The sequence below is a fragment of the Schistocerca americana genome, chromosome X (genome assembly GCF_021461395.2).
Source record: "Schistocerca americana isolate TAMUIC-IGC-003095 chromosome X, iqSchAmer2.1, whole genome shotgun sequence".
Lineage (NCBI taxonomy): Eukaryota > Metazoa > Arthropoda > Insecta > Orthoptera > Acrididae > Schistocerca > Schistocerca americana.
The window spans coordinates 489,906,152-489,927,994 of record NC_060130.1 but is presented as its reverse complement, the minus strand read 5'-3'; the positions used below and the strand labels follow the sequence as shown (position 1 = coordinate 489,927,994).

General features: G+C 38.7%; 2 protein-coding genes across 2 annotated transcripts in view; one reads left to right on the top strand and one right to left on the bottom strand.

The window, feature by feature from the left end:
- LOC124555525 (protein obstructor-E-like) overlaps nucleotides 1–21,320 on the top strand; it is a 93,499-nt gene extending 72,179 nt beyond the window's left edge. Inside the window, exons 3-5 of the mRNA XM_047129479.1 lie at nucleotides 8,420–8,614; nucleotides 18,303–18,492; nucleotides 21,005–21,320. Of these exons, the coding sequence (XP_046985435.1) occupies nucleotides 8,420–8,614; nucleotides 18,303–18,492; nucleotides 21,005–21,119 (500 nt within the window). The 3' untranslated portion in view covers nucleotides 21,120–21,320. The remainder of the gene's footprint in view (nucleotides 1–8,419; nucleotides 8,615–18,302; nucleotides 18,493–21,004) is intronic.
- The window catches only part of LOC124555524 (zinc finger protein 84-like), a 299,284-nt gene that overhangs the window by 192,077 nt on the left and 85,364 nt on the right, over nucleotides 1–21,843 (bottom strand). The gene's annotated exons all lie outside the window — the stretch shown is intronic.

Genomic DNA, 21,843 nt, shown 5'->3' with positions numbered 1-21,843 from the left:
TCGTGGTGTAGCGATTTTAATGGCCAGTAGTGTATTAAATGCATCTATAGTGATGAAGGGTGTCACGTAGTGGGCAGAGATTACACACATCAGTTCATTATTAGCAGTTATCGCAGTACAATGTGAATTATACTGCAGTGTTAAAACGTTTTTGAGGCCGGTCAGGAAGAGTCCAGAATAATCATGATTGTTGGTCTGATTGTGTTGGAGTTTGAACTACATGTAACAAACATGTACACTAGAACGGTTATTTCATAGCCGTCGATTACATCACACAAAGCCTTCAAACGACGAATTTGGTGCCCCAAGAACACAAACTGTAACAACAATGGGGAAAATGTCATCTGGTCAGACAACTCAACTCGCCATCCCCATTTTTCTGGACGAATGGAAGTATTTCTGCAGAACACCAGCAGAAGCGTGTCACATCGACTGTCTCCGGCCAACCGCGAAGCAGGGCAGAAAGTCAGTAGTAATGTGGGGCACAAAGTGTCTCACCATGCAGGTCGCTCACTTGTTGTCGTCTACGAGAGCGTTGCAGATTGGGATAACGTCATATTCTGAGCGACTATCCTCACCCAATGCTGCAGGCTTTGTTCCCTCGTGAGAAAGTAGTGTACCAAGACGACAGTGCTATCATGCACACGTCTGGTGTTGTTGAAGACTAGTGTAATGAAGAAGCAGAAGATGATGATGATGATGATAATGATAACACCTCGTGTTGGCTACTCAGTCCCCTGATCTGAATATAATCGAACCTTGTTTTGGAAGACAGTTGCCATATTGATTGCCTCCTTCGAGCATGCTCCATGAATAAGTGAATGTTTGGCCAAAGGAGTGAGTAAGCATTTTTCTGCCCACTGTGCATAGGTTGTGACTGTCAGATCTAAGCTGTAATTCAGGCAAGGGGAGGACTAACAGCCTGCTAATAAAAGATTTTGCTGATTTTCAGTGATATTTAGAACATTTAGTCTAACCGTTATCTGCACTCTCTTGTCCTTAGGGTGCTTAGCGCATCATTCTGATATAAATTGAAGACATGGAATGGTGCACTGTCCTGTGGAATGAATAGGTTTTCATAGGGGTGCTGCAGAGGAACTATCTGCTCTATACGATTGCCAGTACTACCCTGTCTCATTCGCTTGTATGGGATGGTGGTAAATGTACCAGATGTCTCCTCTCATTTTACATAAACGTCTTCTACATGAATGTACACTGTCCAGTCACATTGACATGACCACCCACCAAAAGCCTGAATAACCACCTTTTACAGCGTGAGACGTGCAGGGAAAGAGTCCATTAAATTCTGGGAGGCACTGACAGGCACGTTGAGCCATGCCGACTCAAGTGCCATGGGCAGCTGCGTTAGTTTTTTCGGTTGAGCATCCCTGGTGCCAATAGCCTGATCGAGGTGGTCCCACAGATTCTTGATTGGGCTTAAATCCAAGGAGTTTGGTGGCCAGGGGAGTACACTACACTCATACTGGTGCTCTTCAAACCATACACATACACTGCAAGCTGTGTATTATGTTGCTTTGTCCTGCTGGTAGATGCCATCGTGCTAGGGAAAAACGAGCTGCATGTAGTGGTGGATATGATCCCCAAGGATGGATGCATACTAATGTTGATCCACTGTGCATTCCAAAATTATGAGATCACTCAGAGAATGCCATGCAAAAACATTCCCCAGACCATAACGCTCTGTCCTGGTTGTAGGGTGTTTGCTTTCTGACATTTCACGCCACACGTGCCAATGGCCGTCTGTGTAATGGAACATAAAAAAGCAGTTCACCTGAAAGGACTACCTGTCGCCACTCAGTGGACGTCCAGAGCCATTTTGCCATGCACAGTATAATTCAACCACAGCAGCAAACAAACAGTTTACAGTCTTAGTCACTTCGGAAATGCTTCCACCCTGGGCCAAAAGTCAATGATCATGCCCTTCTGGATGTCAAATAAATCGCTCCCTTTCTGTATTACGACAATGACTGCACTGTTTTCTGCGTCCCCACTTTACATACCCTCCACTGCTAGTGCTGCCACCTGTCGTCTATGAGCGGTTATTGCACGTAGACATCAAACATAGGTAGTGGCCACATTAATGTGACTGAGCTGTACATCATCACCAGCCTGACTAAACTCTGCCGTAACAGACATTTGTCAGCAATTGAGTTAGAGGTAGCTGCTGTGTGTGAATGGAAGTACACCTGTTGCTATGGCATATCAAATGCTTCAGCATGTCACATCAGTGGGAAGTCATCATACCTTGTACTGGCCATAGCATGACAATTGATCATACAAGGAGCAAGGCACTCAATATCACTGCTTAGATTTTGGCCAAAGTGTGAGTGCCTGACACATGGGTCACTCCATCTCTGAGGCTATGAAGGCTGGCACAGGACATTTCACATGCTGGCTTGTTGAGAATGTATCACTAATCTTACAACTGAGGGAAAACTGCCTACACCAGAGACAAATGCTATAGGTGATAACGTCTCGATAATAGGGCTCAACAATATGCTGACTTATTAAGAATGTATCACTAATCCTACATCTGAGGGAAAACAGCCACTAACAAAGACAAATGCTGTAGGTGGCAATGCCTCGATGATAGGGCTCAACAATGAACTGATGGGTAGCTGTAGCATCAAATTATGGGGTACAGAAGTCACTGTCCCACACATGTACCTCTGCTCACGTAATGTCACAGGTCTCACAGATTAGCACGGATACAGGAACATATTCACTGCACACTTGAAGCATATATAGTGATACTGGTGTATGTCAATAGCACTGTCTGTTGTGATATTTATTGGTGCATGTTGATGGCACTGTATGAGTATTATTTCAAAAATGACACAAGTTGAAGAATCTGGTCTGCCAATACGGCACATTGGTGGTGAAGGTATTCTCATGTGGAGGACTTTTACATTGGTGCCTGTGATAATTCTGTCATTGTGTCTCCCATTGGCATAAGATGTAACACCCTACTATTTTACTAATATGCAACCATGAAATTGTCTACAGTTTCCTGAAAATGCAGCAAGACACTGTGCCATGTCACCCCAGAACTGTGTGATAATGTTTAGAAGAACACTCCATCCACAAGAAGGCACCTGAGTGACACCAGGTTACCTGATCTCAGTCCTGCTGCACATATTTGGGAAGCCATAAACTGAGATGAACCTGCCTTGGGTCCATGATCTATGGGTAGTGGCTGAGTGGCCATGGATCAGTAATATGAAGGGTTGCCAGAACATTATGAACAACCACCTACAGTTCACATTGAGTGCACAAACTGAGTATGGATACTTCATATGAGATGCTGTGCAATGCAAAGGAATCACTTTACTTCAAATGCACATAACTGAGGAAGCTGCTAATTTAATTGCTTTTCAAAATGAATGAACAATGACAACCTGGTGGCCGGAGAAAAATAATAAAAACAGAGGCTTGGTAGGTGTTGATTCATTGCCTTTATTATTGTCTATCAAAAATATACTGATTAGGGAAAAGTGGGTAATAAATAATAAAGAGTTAGTTGTCTGAGTCTCATCTGAGAAAATTAAAGTTTTGTTGCACAACATACACTCCACATCCTTGCAAATGTAGTCTCCGAGCACATAACAAACATTTTTGCCTTTGTTGATTAAATGACAAAATCAGTTACAACTGCACTGGTCACCAAAGTATCATCATTGAACCATATAATAATGGAAAATAATTTCCTGATTCCTTGAATTGTGTTTCCTGTCAAATCTTGACAAAGGCCTTATCTGAAACGACCATCTTCCAAAAGCAATGAGGCTGTGGACCATTAACTATGTAAACATTATTACAACTTGTTTTTGTTCCTTTATGAATACACACTCTCTCCCTTTGATTTTCAAGTAGGATAATCATTCTGACAAAATGTAGCTGATGTCCTTGCCTCCAATGTAGCTGTATATGAATCGAGCTGGGTGTTTCTGGATACTGCTAAGTACTAATCTACAGCTCTTGAATCATCTCCTGAGAATCTAAAGGTATTATATGATCTGTTCATGGGCATCTGGTACCATCTACTTCCAACTGTGTACCAATGACTTTCACTCAATGCCACAACATACTGCTGTTGGTTTTCATGCCAAAGATGACAAACACATTAATAGATGGTTGGTCATAATATCCTTGCTGGTCATTATGTATCTCATGAGGAAATACTGGGAAGATTAACAATGTGATAACTGTGATTGTGAAATGAAACTCAAAGGATGCAGAAGGCATTTACCCTACTTAACTGAAATATTATGAAATATGACCAGCCTATAAAAGTGGCAGACTGGGTGATGTAGAAAACTATTGGCTCAAACAACTATTATGAATCTTTCATAAAACATTTGGAAAAGCTATAGATAATCACACAGAAGTGTAAACTAAAACATATTATTTTAGATCGTGAACAAAGATTCAGTGAATGATGTAGTCACAAAAGAAGCAAGTGTGTCAACAGCAAGATAACTCTAGTAGCTTTTCTGACCAATTAAAGCTTTCACTGCAAGAAGCCATGAGCTTCTTTTGAAAACAGTCTGCGCCTTTTTAACAGAATCTGTAAGCTATGTTAAAGTACATAAAATGCAAAGCAATAATGCAGGACATAAATGGAAGGCCATGCACTCACATTTGAAATGGATAAAATAAATGTTTCCCAGTAATTAATAGTATGTCATAACAACTCCTGTAGCACATAAATTATGTTTCATTAAAAATACATTGAGAACATTTACTGCATGCAAATGATTTAACAACAGCCACTGATGATAGTAATGAGATTAATGAACTAATCACCTGCACAAAAAATCTCTTGGAACATTTTAAATGTGGCATATTGTCAAAGCTCAATAAAAAATGTTAAAATCTGATATGCAGAGCAAACATTTGTCCTCATAAACCATTTCAGATTTATTGTCACTTCTGCAAATAAAAAAATGTGCACATTTACTATTCTTGTATATTTATATTCACTAGGTTTTTAAGCTTAAAGTTGGAATTGTTTGAAGGCTGTTATTATGAACACACGGCGGGAATTAGCTGTCTTCTCACTTGTATTGCTAGTGACTATCATATAAACTGACTGCTATGGTATAGCCATGTTGGGTATGGAAGGAGAGGAAACAATTTAAACCCACTGTCATGCAAATTGTCCATTTATTGGAATGAAATCTACCTACTGTAGGGAGGTTATACAACAAATTAATATACTAGAATGTCAGTGGCTATCTGTCAATGGGAGATTATACATATATGCAGAGATGGACAAATGTACACAATGGTCCAGCTATTGTGTCCATGCCAGATACATCTCACCACTCATACAGCCAAAATATGCATACATAAAATGTTCACTCTCTCAGGATAGGGAACCAAAACCCATATGTTACATGGGACATATACATATACAGCAAAAGAAAAAAAATCACAGTACCAGTAAACAATTAATGGAGAGTAATAAAATTTCGGGAATATGTTCGTCTGGGTAATGTATTTAAGTGATTAACATTGCAAGATCATAGGTTAATGTAAGTGCAAGATAAGCCACTGCAAATGTGAAATTCTGGTACATTAATAACCAATGTAACTACCAGGCTGTTGAATACACATGCGTAAATGTGCAAGCATTATGTTGTAACAGGTGCCAGATGTCAGTTTGTGGGATGGAGTTCCATGCTTGTTGCAGTGGGTTGATCAATACAGGGACAGTTAATGCTGTTTGTGGATGATGCTAGAGTTGTCATCCAATGATGTTCCATATGTGCTTGATTGGAGACAGATCTGGTGATCGTGCGGACCAAGGCAACATGTTGACACTATGTAGAACATGTTGGGTTACAACACTAGTATAACCACGAGAGTGCTCCTGCGGACAGGTTGGATGCAGGGCCTCAACTGACCTCCTTCTGTTCCATCATCTTTCGGGCGTGCACTCGGGACAGCGACAATTCTTCTTGCGATATTTCAGCTAGAAACCTCCCAGCCATCTTCAAGGCAAGTTGGAGACTGAGTTCATAGCGTTTGTGCATGCCTATTTATATGGAGAGTAATGTGATACAAAGCTGCTGAGGACTGAAAGCGCATGCGTCAAAGATATCAAAGTCGTCACTACTGCGCTAGTCATAGATAAGATGTATATAGCAAAGATAAACATAAAAAGAGTGCAAACTAAATAGTGCTGCTGCGAATCCACCGTGCTTGTAAATAAATAATTAATCTTTAAAAGTGGTAACATCTGTCGGAAGGGAAGATGCAGAAATTCTTTCCGAACGAAGGTGTGAAATAAGCAGTTTCCAAGCATTGTCAAGATGAAATCCTTCATCACGGTTTAGCAAGTTCCAGAATCACAATTAGTAACAGTTCATTGTGTCACTATGGTGTCAACTACTGCTCAGATTGCTGTTGCGGATGCAGTATGATGTGCCAGTCATATGCCAAACATGATGGTCTTCCTTCTCAGTAGTGCCATGTAACCATTCAGAGCCTAGTCTTCTTGCGACCATACATTCTCATGTCCACCACTGCAGCAATCATGTTCAGTGGCTACATTCCTGCCAAGTGTCTCTGTAATATCATAGAAGGAACATCCAGCTTCTCGTAGCTCTTTTACATAACCTCGTTCAAACTCAGTGAAGTGTTGAAAACAGCATCTCAGTCACCTTAAAGGCATTCTTGACTAACATCAACTCACCACATCCATTACAGTGTTTGTTTAAAGCAAACCAGATATGCATCCTCATAGGGGTGAGACTAGTGCAACTTTTATGTGACTGGTGCAAAATTTGAATAGACATCATCTTTCAGATGTAGTAACATACCTACCAACTTTTGTTTGTTCATATCACACAGCTCCTTCTTGGTGTTGCAATTTTTTTTTTCAGTGTAACTTACACCTATACATGGGGAACATGAAGTACAATATTTTGATCCCAGCATTATTAGATAGAGGTACCGTTTACATACAGATTACATCTACACAAAGAAAACAGGGTCTAATATTATGAGCATAGCAACACTAGATGGTTCACAGCATGGATGTCCATCTACCGTAGTGGGCTAGATGCACACTGGTGTTTGCACACTGCAGGGGTGTACACATCAAATCTATATATACATAAGAAATCACAATGTACTTCGGGTCTCTTGCCACATGAGTCTACACTCTCAGGTGATCATGAGAGGTAATAACAGAATAGATACATGGTGCATGCAGCTAACTATCAGTGCAAACAAACTGACATTAATAGAGACAATGTTATTTCACACATGTAGATAGGCGACTTATGAAGAGTTTATAAGGATTCATGAGCACACTCATGTGGGCATATGCTGCACCATTTAGCATGCTCTGGAGGGCACTGGACTACTGTCCACACTAGTATTAATGTTGGTAGTAATTGGGAAGCAGTTTCTGGTGTTGCACCTGGAATAACTGTCAGGGTAAGGGGTCAGTGCGTGCCGTGATATTTAAATAAGGTAGGCCCATTAGTTCTCTGTGATAAATTAAGTAGCCTGTAATACTCATGCTGCTTAGTCACACCAAACTGAATTACCTGTGGATGATCTTCTGAGTGCTCATATATCTATCTGGGAGCACAGTGCAGCAAGCCATTAAGTTCCATTGTCACTCAATTATACATTGCACAGATCACTCACTGCCAGTATCCGAGGTATCACTTGCTCAGCATTCATGCGCGAAGTGTTGGTCATGGTGTAAAGTCTTCTGGCCACACTTATGCTTGACACATACGAACAGTTTGGCATGTGTTCTCATGTCTTCTGTTGTAGCATTTGTGTTGTCTGATTGAGTGGCAGATGCAAACATTGGGGAGCACACACCACAATACAAAGGAAATGAGACGTGAATCAAACCAGATGCTTCCATGTCATACACACTAGTTCTTCGCAAATACACTCTACTATAAATTACTACACTAGACTGCCAGTTTACTGATATATGTGAGTATACAGAAACTCGTAACTTAAACAATTTAGAATGTAGTATTAAAATGATTTCAGAGTAAATTCTTTTATTTTATAATGGAAGATTTGTGAAAGCTTATAAGACATAGAGTTTTTTTTATTTTTTTGAAGTAATACAGGCAGTTCTTATGTGCTGATATTTTAACTGCATGGGATATTAATTCACTTAGCAAGCAATTTTACTTAATGTATAATTGTAGCATTAAATGAGTTACTATAGCCTAATGACTACGCTTGACATGATACGTGACTGTAATAATAAAGACACTCGAGGTTAATACACTGTATCTGCTCAATGTAACAGAAAATATTTACTTACAGCTAGATTTACTAAATTATATTGAAATTTCAGGAATGAAATAATGTACATGTTTCTTTCTTTAATTTTGCTTTTCTCTATATGCAGAGCCTGCTCAAGCAAATGAACGATGTCCTCGCCAGTTTGGATACTATAAGATGGGTGACTCTGCACATTGTGGGCAATTTATGAACTGTGTGGGAGGACGTGGTTTTGTTTTTGACTGTCCTGAAGGTCTAGCGTTCAACCCTGAGTTACTACGGTGTGAATGGCCAGATCAGGTCAAAGATTGTGATGCTGAGGGTATGTAAAAACTTGTAAGATACCAACTGAAACTTAAAATGTATGTTCATGTGTCACAATTTTGATAAATATGAGAGGTATTTCCAAGAAGAAGTCAAGTATTTTACAGTAAACTTGATAGTTTAAGTCCCCTTCCTATTGGAAACAATGTACCAGGTATTGCATGAGTTTTGGCCATCAAAATTCATGTCAGAATTTTGAAAGCATGAAGTACAGTCTTGGACAACATGACAGGTCAATGTTGGAGTCATTTTTAGAAGAATGAGGCTAAAAACAAATCCTTGTACATGCATGCAGTCACACCAAGCGTTGTCTAATTCAGGAACAGAAATCTCCCATTATAAATACTTTCATGTTATCTTGAGAAACCAACTGGAAGTAATTTCTATGTGTCTCCCATTACAAATACTTTCATGTTATCTTGAGAAACCAACTGGAAGTAATTTCTATGTCTCTCATAAACAAAAGATTAGTACACTGATTTATGGAACACAAGCTGATTTACATCAACATGACGGCTACAAAATTTTCTTATTGGGCAATCATGAATAACATGGTCTACCATTTGCTCTATTTGGTCGTAATTAGTCTCAAGGCTGTGTATGATCTTGTATTTATAAAGGGATGCTTTGCACCTTGCATGCCTGGTTCTGATGTGGCTGAGTTTGTCCCAAACTTTTCTTGGCAGCTGGCTGCCTGTAGGTGGTATAATTGGGACACACCTTGTTCAGCGAACAGTATCCAATTAACTATACAGCACTCTGTTAAATTGCAAGTAGTAGGTTGGTGAATACTGTTGAGATCCCACACATGCTTTCTGATAATGTTTTTCCTAGTTTCAATTTGTTGTTTGGTTATTTCAAGATGAGTCTGCAATGTGAGAGAGTGATCAGGCATTACACCTAGATATTGAGTATTTGGTTTAACTGTGCTCTGTGAAAGTCAGTATAAAGTTTAATGTTGGTAAGCTTGTTATTTAGGCAGGATATGCACCCCTCCATTTTACTGGTGTTGAGATAAAGTCTCCACTGTTTCTAATATTTATGTAGCAAATCTAGATACTCTGTGAATCTTCTTCTTTTTCTTCTTCTTCAAAAGATTTACTTTATGTTACTAGAGCAGTATAATCTGACAAGCAAAACTTTTGAGATATTGTTAGCAACAAGTCACTGGTGAATAAGTTGAACAAAAGGCATACCAACACCAATCATTGAGGCACAGAAATTTTTATTTTATATGACTTATTGGAAAGTTTTCATACTGTGTTTGTGAACTAGTGATTTCAAACATAGTCTACAATAGTTGAGTGATCTTAGCACAGTGTATGGTTTATTTTAACTTCTGCAGTTATTTATTTATTTTCTGGTTCCGTGGACCATAAAACCTAATGCTACTTTGTCATGCAGTGAATAAGTACATACTTTACCGAAGGCTGATTAGCAAATTTATTAACACAGAATTAAAGAACTAATAAAAACATGAAAAAACAAGGTGTATAAGATTAAATAACATATTACACAGAAAAGTTTGCAAATGCAGTGAGGAGCTCCTGTGTAGAATTGAAGGAGTGTGCCACAAGGAAAAATTTCAACTTAGATTTGAATACTTAGGGTTTATCACTCATTTTTTTCAGGTCTGTGAAAATGAAACCTTCTGAATAGTGCACACCTTTCAGTACAATGCTTGGTTAATTGTTATCTGAGTGTATATTATTTTTGTATCTAGTGTTCACTGAATGAATGTTGCAGTTTCTTCTGAATGAGTCAATATTGTCAACAATAAAATCCCATGTGGAATGTATGTACAGGTACAGCAGAGTTAGAATACCAAGGCATCTGAAAAATGGCCTACACAAAGTTCATGAACTGACATCAAGATCAGTCTGACTGTTTGCTTCTGAGCTAAGGATATTCTTGCTGAGTGCTCAGAGTTGTTCCCATATATAACACCACATGAGATAATAGAGTGAAAATAAGGAAAGTAAACAAGCATTCATGTTTCAGAGTTGGAGACAGAAGAGATCATTCTCATAGTGAAAATAGCACCATTCATTTTCTGTGCAAGATCTTGAATATAATACTGGCAAGGAAATGAAAAGGATAGATTGCTACTCACCACATACAGGAGGCACTGAGTGGCTGACAGGTACATTGGAAAAGACTGCTAGAAATGATTAGGTATCAGCTTAAGTCCTCCATCAGGTGTAAACAAAACAAAACACCCCCCCCCCCCCCCCACACACACACACACATACATGGCCACTGTTGTCTCCAGGCACTACTGTGCCTGTCTACCTCTCAACACCTCCTTTATGTGGTGAGTAGCAATCTACCCTTTTGATATTATTGTTATTCCATCCTGGATTTTCCATTGCTTGTTACTCCCAAGGAAGCCTCCCATATACCCTCAGTCATAACAATTTAAAATGGTCAACTTCACTGATTGTTTCACCACCTTCCAACAATACAATTCTCCTTTTACAAGAGTTCCAAGTCAGAAGTCAGAAACTATATGCATTGTGTTTTGTTACATTTAAGCATTAATGTGTTCTCTGAAAGCCATGTGCTGAGGTTAGTGACTACCCTATTAACTACATCATTTATATTACACTCAACGTCTTTCACAATAACAATTATTTCATTTGCAGAGATAACAATTCTTGTGTTTTCTCTCATATTTAGTGGCAAGACATTGAAATATACAATGAAAAGCAATGCACTCAGAGCAGAATCCTATGTCACCTGCCAAATTACATGAATCCAGTCAGATTCAAACCTCTTCACTATTTGTTGAAAATGGAGGACAACTTTGTGCTTCTTATTTTCCAGATTTGAAGTGAATCATTGTTGAATCTTTTCCATAATCCCATAATGTTCCAACTTTCACAAATGTGTTGTATGCTCCATGCAATGAAAGACTTTATTTAAACCAAAGAAAATACCTCTTGTTCTCAACCTATTATGTAGCACCACTAGTACCTCACACATAAAAGAATAAATAACATTTTCTGTAGATACACCCTTCTTGAAGTCACACTGTGAGTTTGAAAGAAAAGCATGAGTACTGAGCTGTGCCACTACTCTCTTCTACATTGCTTTCTCAAAAACTTTTGAGAACGATGTTAACAAAGAAATTGGTTGGTAATTGTCTGTTATTTATTTCACTCTTTTCATAAACTGGCTTCACTAATGAGTATTTCTATCTCTCAGGAAACTGACCACAGCCAGGAATTGAGTACAGCATTAATGTATGGCACACTGATCATCACAATCTTACTTGATAGTGGCGATGCGAATCTTTACACTTCAGTGTTGTAATAATTGATTCACTTTTATTTTTGCTTGTTTCCTGCAGCTTTATGCGATGTGGTTGTCTCAGATCACCAGCTTTCAAGCGTTCTAAATATTTACCAGTACCAACAAAATTTTGATTTAACTTGCTGTCTATTGACAAGGAGTGATTATTAAATATTTGGCACAACTCTGACAAAGCACTAACAGTGTAATTCTCACACAAGAGGGGTATAATTTGTTATGTCCTGATATCTCTTTCACAATTGACCATACAGTTTTAATTTTATTCTGAAAGTCTGGTACCGCACGCTGCGGAATTTGAATCCGCACCAGATGGCATGGAGGTCAAAGACCCCTGGGGGTCTCTGCACCATCGCACCGCAAGCCATGGTGGCGCGCGCCTCCTGGCCAGATTTAGTTTGAGGGCGCCACAGTGGAACAAGTGGTCCCAGTGGCCAATAGCGGCACCCCCTGAACATGTATTTAAGCACCTGCCTCTTGCTCAGCCAGCCAGTCTAATCTTGCGTGCGTCTCTGGACATATGGCCTTGCCTTAGACAGCGTATTTACTTTCTTGTTCTGTGTATGAGTGGACGTGGTTTTCTTGTGATTCTGCTGTTTCGATTTTCTGTTGTTTGTTAGGTACTTCATTGATCGTGTCCGTCCTTTTCCATTTATGTTGTTGCTCGCGGGCTGCTCTGTGGGTCCTGCCACACTTTCTGTCACATCACCCTGCGACCATTCCGGCCACAGTTACAACAGAGAGCTTTCTATTCTCTTGGTGTAATGCACTGTTTTAGCCTGCCTGATGACACTCTTTGTAGTAAAATTCTGTTAAAAGACTCTACCTCTTCTTCACATGATGATACAGCTCCCATTTCCTCATACATTGTATTCTAATGCTATTAGTTATCCACACTGATTGCCTATTACTTCTGCATATGCACCCACACATTTTTAATGGTAAAGAGCTATTCTGAATCCTATTTTGATGTAGTCCATGTCTAGTATAGCTGGACCTATAGATACCCTCAAGTGGCACCAGTGAAATGTGTGCTTTGTCAGCAGTCATTAGCTTCCTCTCAAGTCACATATTAACTCGCCTCACAACGCTGTCATGATGGGGTTGATTAAAATGCCAGAATGGCTGTACAAAGCAACATTAGTAATCTGAGTTGGAGTAGCAATCTTATCCAGGTCATTACCTGTGTCACATGCCCAGTCCCACCCAAGACTATTGCCAACCCCTCCCACTATCACTACCTGGTCCATCTATCCATACAGAAGTTAAATCAATAAATGTGACAGGCATTTTCTGGCCTCTTTGAAAGTCTGTTTTAAAAAGTGAAATTACAGCTAAGACTTCCTCACAACTATTTCAGTTTCATCTGAACTCAGCTTTTTCCAGGAGTTCTATGATGTCAATAATCACCTATATTCTGTTGTAAAGTAACCCTTCTGATAGTAATAGCATATACTGAGCAATGCAAAGGTGCAATTGCTTGGTTTCACTGGTTTTAGAACTGCTAGTGGCTGAGATATTTTAAATTGTTGTGGGATTTTGCTGGCTGTGGGATTGTGAGAGTAGCAATGTGGACTATTTTGTAACTTACAGGTCCAGACATTTAGTAAATTCAGGATAAATTCTATTGTTTTCTGCACCCTTCCTCAGTTTCAGCTTGAGCTGGAGCTAAGATTTCCAGCATCCTTTAGTTCTTTGCACATATCTTCTAAGTCTTTCTAAAAGGTCATTCTTTTTAATGTGGAACAAGTGAGACATTCTCTGTATGGTTTCTGTTATGGTGAGTTAACTCAGATGGAGTAACATTAGGTGCTTAGCTTAATATTGACGTTGCTGTCCGCAATTGTCACAGAAGAAACAAAGTTTATATTTTCTGTTATTTTTTTACAGCTAGCTTTCCAAGACTCATTTATTGCCTGCTGTATCTATTTTCCTATGTCTGGGTTACTTGCCTGTAAATATTCCTTCTGGAGATTTTCTGTATCTTCCAACAAGGTGTGTGCACGTCTTTATAGCTGTGTGGAATATTTATTTTTTGCCGCAGCAATTGTGGCACCTATTAGTTGACCACAATACTATTGCATCTGCTATTGAGGGTGCTTTGGTCAACTTGTTGTGAATAAGCATGTGATTGTGGTTGATACTATATGCACAACTGACCTGAAAGTATTGACTGTGTGATGCATTTTCCACACTCATCTCTGTACTTGTTTACTGTAATGTCACCATGAGTTTCCTGTAATGGCCAAGTGCAGTAACATTGTGGGTGAATAGTAGAAAGTGGTTATAATTTTTTACTGTTGATGTTATCCAGTCTAACTCCTTTTCTGTTTTTACACTCTCAGGTGCCTTTCTAAAATAACATCTTTTAATGAGGGGCAGTTGACTTCCAATTTTAAGTATAACTTGCTGATGCTGATTGTGTGGAAAATCAGGCAAGACATTTCTTGTGTGTGGAATTGGTAGACTGGAACTGTCAGTTGTAACAGTGTTTGTATCTGGAACTGTTTCACTCTGCCATCTATGACTTGGGTTTTTTTCTGTCTTAAGAGCTGGTAGGGGAGGTCTCATCAGTCTTACTGTTGGTGGTCTACAAACTGACATTATTGTAACTCCAGGTATTTTATGGTGACAATTTGAATTTCGTGTTGGCAAATTCAGTCATTTATATTACATTCCTCAATGTTTCAATGAGTGTACATTAGGGAGACATCATATTTGATGCAATGTTTCATATCTTTGTCAATATTGGATGAAAATATATCAATGAAGACCACAGATATTGAAGGTTTAGTGACTCCTTCATATGTGGCAGTAACTACACCACATCACTACCAGCCATGCAAGTCAGCCACCTTGGAAACTAAGAATATGGCAAAATAGCTGGCCACAGACCAGGCAGAAACCAGTTTCCTTTTGGGCAGCCACTGCAAGCAGATCATCATCAGCTACAGTCAGCCACCATCTTCTCATGATCACTACTGCTGGACTTGGAGTACAACACTGCTCCATAGAGTTGGACTGTGCCAAAATTACTGTCTCATCCTGCTGCACTGCCATGATCTAGACTCTGTCAGTAGTGCTTGACAATAACTGATAGATGTAAAATATGTCCTCTGGATAACTGTGCTACTGTGGACTATGTGGTGTGGAACTCTCTGAAATAGCTTACATTAATATCAAGTGGTTTATGCTGAGGTCCTACAATTTCTCTTATCAGCTCCATCTACTTATTTTCTCATGGACATCACTCTTTCAGTTACAGATTGTGTACTCCAAATTCCTGTGTGGAGTAGGTTATGGAAAACATCAGTACAGAGAAGCAGCTATTACAAAAGTTCTTTGTATTCTGCATTAAAAACAACAAAGTTATTTTACATCTATGATATGAATCAGAGTCATTAGCTTTACTCGGCCCATACTTGAAACCGCAAAATCTTATTGACAGACAATACTTTGAAAACTATTCATTTACTGTGCAACTTTGAATTTACATAAGCATCCTTAAATTTACTGATGTCCAGAAAAAGTGGTTGATTTATTTTGTGAAGAATGTTGTTCACTACAACATTAGCAGGGATTAGAAATTCTAGACTTAATTTATAGAAATAGTGACAAAAAAGATATGCTCCCAGTTTATTTTTCAATACAGGGAGCAGCCAGACAACAAGTTAAAATGTTTGCAAGAGATATATGCATGGTTCAGTCACATTAATGTGACTGCTGCCTATGATCAGCATCAACATGTAGGTGGCAGCACTAGCAGTGGGGGGCATATAAAGTGTCTTGGGGCACGCGCAAAGCAGTGCTGTAGTTGTGCAGAAACGGAGTGATTTATCTGACGTCCAAAATGGCGTGCTCATTGGCTTTTGGGCTGAGGGTGAAAGCACTTCTGCCACAGCTAAATTTTAAACAGGTTGCACACTGCCATGGTTAAACCATACCATGTATGACAAAATGGTGCTATCCAAAACCGGCACCAAGGCAACTGTGGTGCACCAAGGCCCACAGATACAGGGGTGAACGACAGCTACAGAGGTGTGTACAGACAAATATATGTGCAACAATAGAGCAACTGACCACCCAGATGAACCAAGGGTCTACCAAAAGTGTCTCCTCAATGACCGTTCAGTGAATGTTGTTGAGTGTGGACCTCCACAGCAGGCACCTTGTACCTGCATCCATGCTGACTGCTGTTCATCTGTGATGAAGGTTAGAATTTGCACACCAGTACTTCAACTGGATGACCACTAAGAGATGATAAGTTGCCTTTTCAGATGAATCATGTTTTATGCTCCATCGGACAGGTGGCTGTTGGCATAAATGTCTGAAAGAAAATCATCAGAAGGGTCCAGGCCGGAGGGCATTCCCTGAGTAATCTCACCATTCTGGAAGGCACAATGGATTGATATAAGTATGTATCTATCCTTGGGGACCATGTCCACTTGTACATGCAGCTTGTTTTTCCTCGACATGATGGTATCTACCAGTAGGACAATGCAACCGGTTACACAATTTTCAATGTATGTGCAAGGTTTGAAGAGCACCAGGATGAGTATACCATATTCCTCTGTCCACTAAACTCCCCAGATTTAAATCCAATTGAGAATCTGTGGGATGACCTCAATTGGGCTGTTGATGCTATGTATCCTCAACCAAGACACCTAGATCATCTTCCCATTGGCATTGGAGTCTGCAGGACTCCACATCCCTATCAGTACCTTGCAGAATCTCTTTGACTCTCTTCCCGCATGTCTCACAGTGGTCTGCACTGTAAAAGTTGGTTAATCAGGCTTTTGACAGGTGGTCACATAATTCCTCTATAAACTCCAAAGAAAAACACAGTGCCTATGAGTAACTTATTTTAATATCTTTCACAAAAATTGGCTGTATTACAGCTCATCTGGAACTTATATGCCACTATAAAGACAATGTACTGAAATGTTTCTGTAAAATGGCTAAACTCCTTGAAAATGCTTTTGCTTCATGTTTGCAAAATGAGAGTAAATAATAATGTTATTACTCATATTGTAGACTAAGTATTTTATTGATATTTCCTGCAAAAATATGTTACTATATTGTCAATTGGCTAATACAATGAGAGTTATTTCTGAATGAAAAGTGAACTGAGTTAAGTAGTTTTTTCTGCTCATCAAAAAGTTGTTTCCATTTTAATGGGTATATGAGAACAGGTCCCTTCTTACCAAGGAGAAGAGGCACTAAGCAGTAGGCAGGTATATAGAAAGGAAGTGAAAGTGCTCATATTCTGTACAGAAGTGTGTTACATCTGGTACTTGTCAGTCATTATCAATGGTTTGTAATAGTGTAAAATGAGTTTTTCTATGTCTATAATGTAGGTCTGTGTAGGAATGGAATTCAAAATATTTGCAGGAACCAAGTGTAGGACTGGTTAGAAAATACCATAATCCTGTGTGGCTTAGTCAAATATGGGTCCCTCAATTAGTATTGCTTGTGTCAGAGGAAAAATTGCAACACTGGAGAAATCCATCAACACATTTTTCAGATAATTTATCACTTAATTTTATCCAACATAAACCTATATACATATGGTGTGAAGCCTAGTCTACAGTTATTTTTATACCTGTGGGGAAATTTCTCAGTGTGGTTTTTTTGTGATCTACAATTGAGATGAGACATTGGTCACACTATGTAGGAGTCATTACTTTCGTAGCCTCTAGTAAAATTTTATGGTCTCTTCACCCAAAGGGTTTGGCAACAACATACTAAATGCTAAAATATTTTCCCTTCTCCAACTGCAAACATAATCCATGAACTGGAAACACCTCTCTTTGTTGAGAAATATGAACAGTAAGTGTAGCAGGTAACTGCTGTTGCCATTAATTGTGGCCACACTAAACATAAAAGTTTGTCTCACAGTTGTTGGGGAGTGTTACTGTTGTTAAACAGTGATGATTCTACGTCACATGAAAAAAATGCAGTGTTCCACATTGTTTAGAGTTCCCAGCCAATTACCAGATGTGTTGCAGACTAGGATACAGTCACTCAGAACCTACAGCATTAGTTCCAATTTGACAGTTACTACCAGTAACTCTTGGTCACAGTAGGTAGGTGGGAAATACCTGTGAGCAGATCTGTCTCTCTGATTCAGTCATATTAAGATGCAAAAGCTCTTATGACAGATTTTGGAAGATTTGTAAGTCCTAATTTTGTTTTAATAACATTCATCACATGTAGCATGATCTTAGTTTTTTATAATAATCCTCAACAGGACTGCAATTTTTGCAGACATGGATGAGAAAGTAATTGTCTGTCAATAAACCTACATTATTGAGACTTCTTATCCTGTACTGTCACCAGTTATTATTTAACAACAGCTTTTCTTTCTTTCTTAGCTTTTCTTGGTTTCCGGTGTCCAGAGGAAGCAATTGGCAGTGAAGACATACGTTTCTATCGCAGCCCTGAAGACTGCCAGAGATTCTTTGTATGTGTGAATGGAAAGCCTCGTCTACAGCGATGTGCTGATGGCTACGCATTTAGTGATGAATTTGGAGAATGTGTTGGTGTTGAAAATGTCACTGCTTGGTGAGTGCTTTTAAGATACTTTGCATATGAACACTCATACTGTAATATTTTGTTAAATTCCTCTTATTTATTGCAACTCATCCTAGTTCAGTCTTAAAAGTACTAAAGAAGTAAATGACAGTTTAACATTCAGGGTAATTTAGACCTACACTATTGCCCCCTTTTGGGGGGGGGGGGATTTCTTTCAGGTAAAATGTGTCAAATTGATAATGTCAAACTGAATAATGACCTTTACATTGTATGGAAGTGGTGTAAAATGGAGAAAATATATTCCACTTCAGCATGACAAATGGGAACCTGATTTAGAAATCAGCTGCAGAATATAATTCTAGACTGGAAATAATTTTCACTTAATGTCTGATGAGTATAAATGTGTTACGGATGTGGACCATCATCATGTAGATTTCTCCACACAGAACTTCTGCTATCTCTGAAATCCTGCACTATTCTTTGTATAAAAAGATGTAGGTCAAAATTTATTGCAGAAGGCATCTCTGCACTTCCATCATATCTAGCACATTATGTTACTGGCTTGTTATGGTTGCCACACATACCTGAATATTACCAGAAATTCTTTGTGTTTATGAGTGGAAAGCCATGTCTACAGTACTGTTGGCATGCACAATCTCAATATCTCTCTGCATAAATCACCTCTGCTTGTTAGTAATTCTTGTACTCTCAGAGTGTCATAAGCATATCAAATGCCCCTTTGTTATAATATGCCATCTCGGAACACAATAAAGACTGCCATAGAAAGCTCTGACAATATACTGCTGAAACACTTTTTGTTCCACATGAATAATGGCACTATGAGTGAGACAACACAAGTTATGTTTCTTAGTATCAATAGCTTCCACTCACTTCCGCTGTACTATGAGTAGTATGGCACATTTCCAGGAAAAGCTTTTATATGATTCTATTGGCGTTGGCACAAGATAAAAAAAATTTTTTTTCACAAAAATGCCAGTACTCTACTCAACATTAATAATGTTGTGCCACATTTTCTTTTAAATTCCCATGTTGGTCTCATTTTATCCATTTTCCAGCAGCTTCCAGGCAATTTAAAGTTCACCATTCAATCCATGTTGGTTTGCCTACAACACATTTTACCTACAAATGACTGGACACACTATTTTTGGGAAAAAGGGCCAGTCCTGTAAGTCTGACATCCCCAGTGTTTGCCACAGGCACCACAAACTTGATTAGTTTTCCAAGTGCAATCAAGATCCATGTGTCACAGGTAAATGCCCTATAAACAAATGCCAAAGCTACTTTGGCCCTTCTCAGTGACTGAAAGAAGGAATGCCACAGCCATTTATAGCTGATTCCAGGGGCTGTAGCAGGTTTATCCTTACTTATGACCATTCTTCCTTATACTGATGCATGACACTGCTGCAGGGTACTGGCATATTGCTGAAGTCTGTAACAACCACAGCCTTTCTTAGCTGCATGTATGTGTGCTGGAGTTTATAATATGCAATGACACCCAGTTTCCTTACTGTTAGAGCAGAAGAATGCAATCGTGTGTTCTGAACCATTTTATCTGCTGGATACCCCTAAAAATATTTTCTATCAGTCACATGTCCCTTGCCTAACAGCTTTCAGGACTGCACTAAAAACTGTAAGTTCATTAGGCAGGTAGGGCCTCAAAACACAATAAGGTTAATCTAGATTCGCATTCATTGGCATATTAGACATGAAAGTGTGTTCCTCTCTTTCTAATTTTTTTAAATCTAAAATTTTTATGGGTCTCCTAAGTACTTAAGATAGGCCCTTACACTAGCCTTGGTTTAAACAATAATATTCACCACACACATCTCTAAAATAATGATTTATGAATTAACCCCACCATCCCCTTTGCTTACAAATAACTACTGAGTGGATGTTATATGGAAGGACAAGCAATGCTACAGTTTGCATGTGCATTCAGTATGAGTACACTCAGTGTACTTGTCTGAATATCTGTAGTTGAGGCCTGACTGAGGACTGGAATCAAATTAGTTCTCAATGTCCAATCTAATCTGTTTCCCTCATGCTGGATTACATCCTATATCTTCAGATGCAATGGTCTGGTACATCCACGTATAACACACCCATAATCAAGCAAGACCATAAAAAAGACACTGTGAAGCTAGTGCAGATAGACTTGGTCTGCTTCTTCCCATAATCTATAATTATATGTCTTCAAATTCCTCTTGGCATTTTAAAGCAACAGAGATCTCAGGTCGATTTATCAAATTTTAAATGTCAATCATCACTGTAACAAGAGGCAAATTAAATATGCAGGTAATTGAAATGCTTCTTTTATCACAGGTACTGAAAAAAATTGAGTTCTAATACAGGAATGAATCGAGGGAAAGAAATGGTAGGTGTGTGCACCACATGATGTATAAGATACTCAGGCAAGCAAATGGATACAGCTAGCTCTGATTTTATGTCAATGTATCCTATACACTTATTTTCTTCTTACTGAAAGTAAAATCCTTGTATTAATCACAATTTTTTTTTCTAGCAAAAATCAGGCAAATCTTCGACTGAAGCCAGTGAGGCCTTCAAAGCTGGGAGTTCAGAAACCATCAGTGCAGAAACAAACAGCACAAAATCCAAATCAGTATCGTTTTGGTTGAGATAATTTCATATTGTGTCACTGCACCTAAAAATGAATGGAATTTCTGCCTACACAATCTTTCAATGAACTAAAAAAATTATAAGTTCTCATGAAAGATCTCATTAGATAACAATATACCGAAGCTGGAGTTTGTTGTGAAACAGTATCAAATGTAAACTTCTGAAGTCTGTCAAATAAAGTTCTGTATTATATTTCTGAAGGATAATGTATGCATTATGCCATAGTTTCTGCTTGTATAACATTCCTACCTGGTCTATTAATTATTCTCAACAGTCTTCTTAATATAAACAATAACAGCCTCAGCAGGTTTTAACTTACTTTGAAATTTCCTGTTGTCATTGTGTATCTTTCAGTAAATACTCAAAGTTAAAGGATTACAGTCCATCTGAAGTCAGCAGAGATAGCACAACGCAGTTTCTCAAAATGTAAGACAATGATGTAAATGTCCATCAAGATGCACATCCCATATATTTTCATGTGTGTGTGTGTGTGTGTGTGTGTGTGTGTGTTTTGTCAGACAGTTTCAGTGTAATATACAACTCAAATTATTAATGAGTACTTCAGCAGTAATTTTTATGTCATAAGTCAACACGGATGTTATAGAAATGCATTGTGTGATAAAGCCAATAATCCATATATATACAAAAATGGATGTACGTACATTGAGGTAACAAAAGTCATGGGATACCTCCTAATATCATGTCGTACCTCCTTTTGCCCAG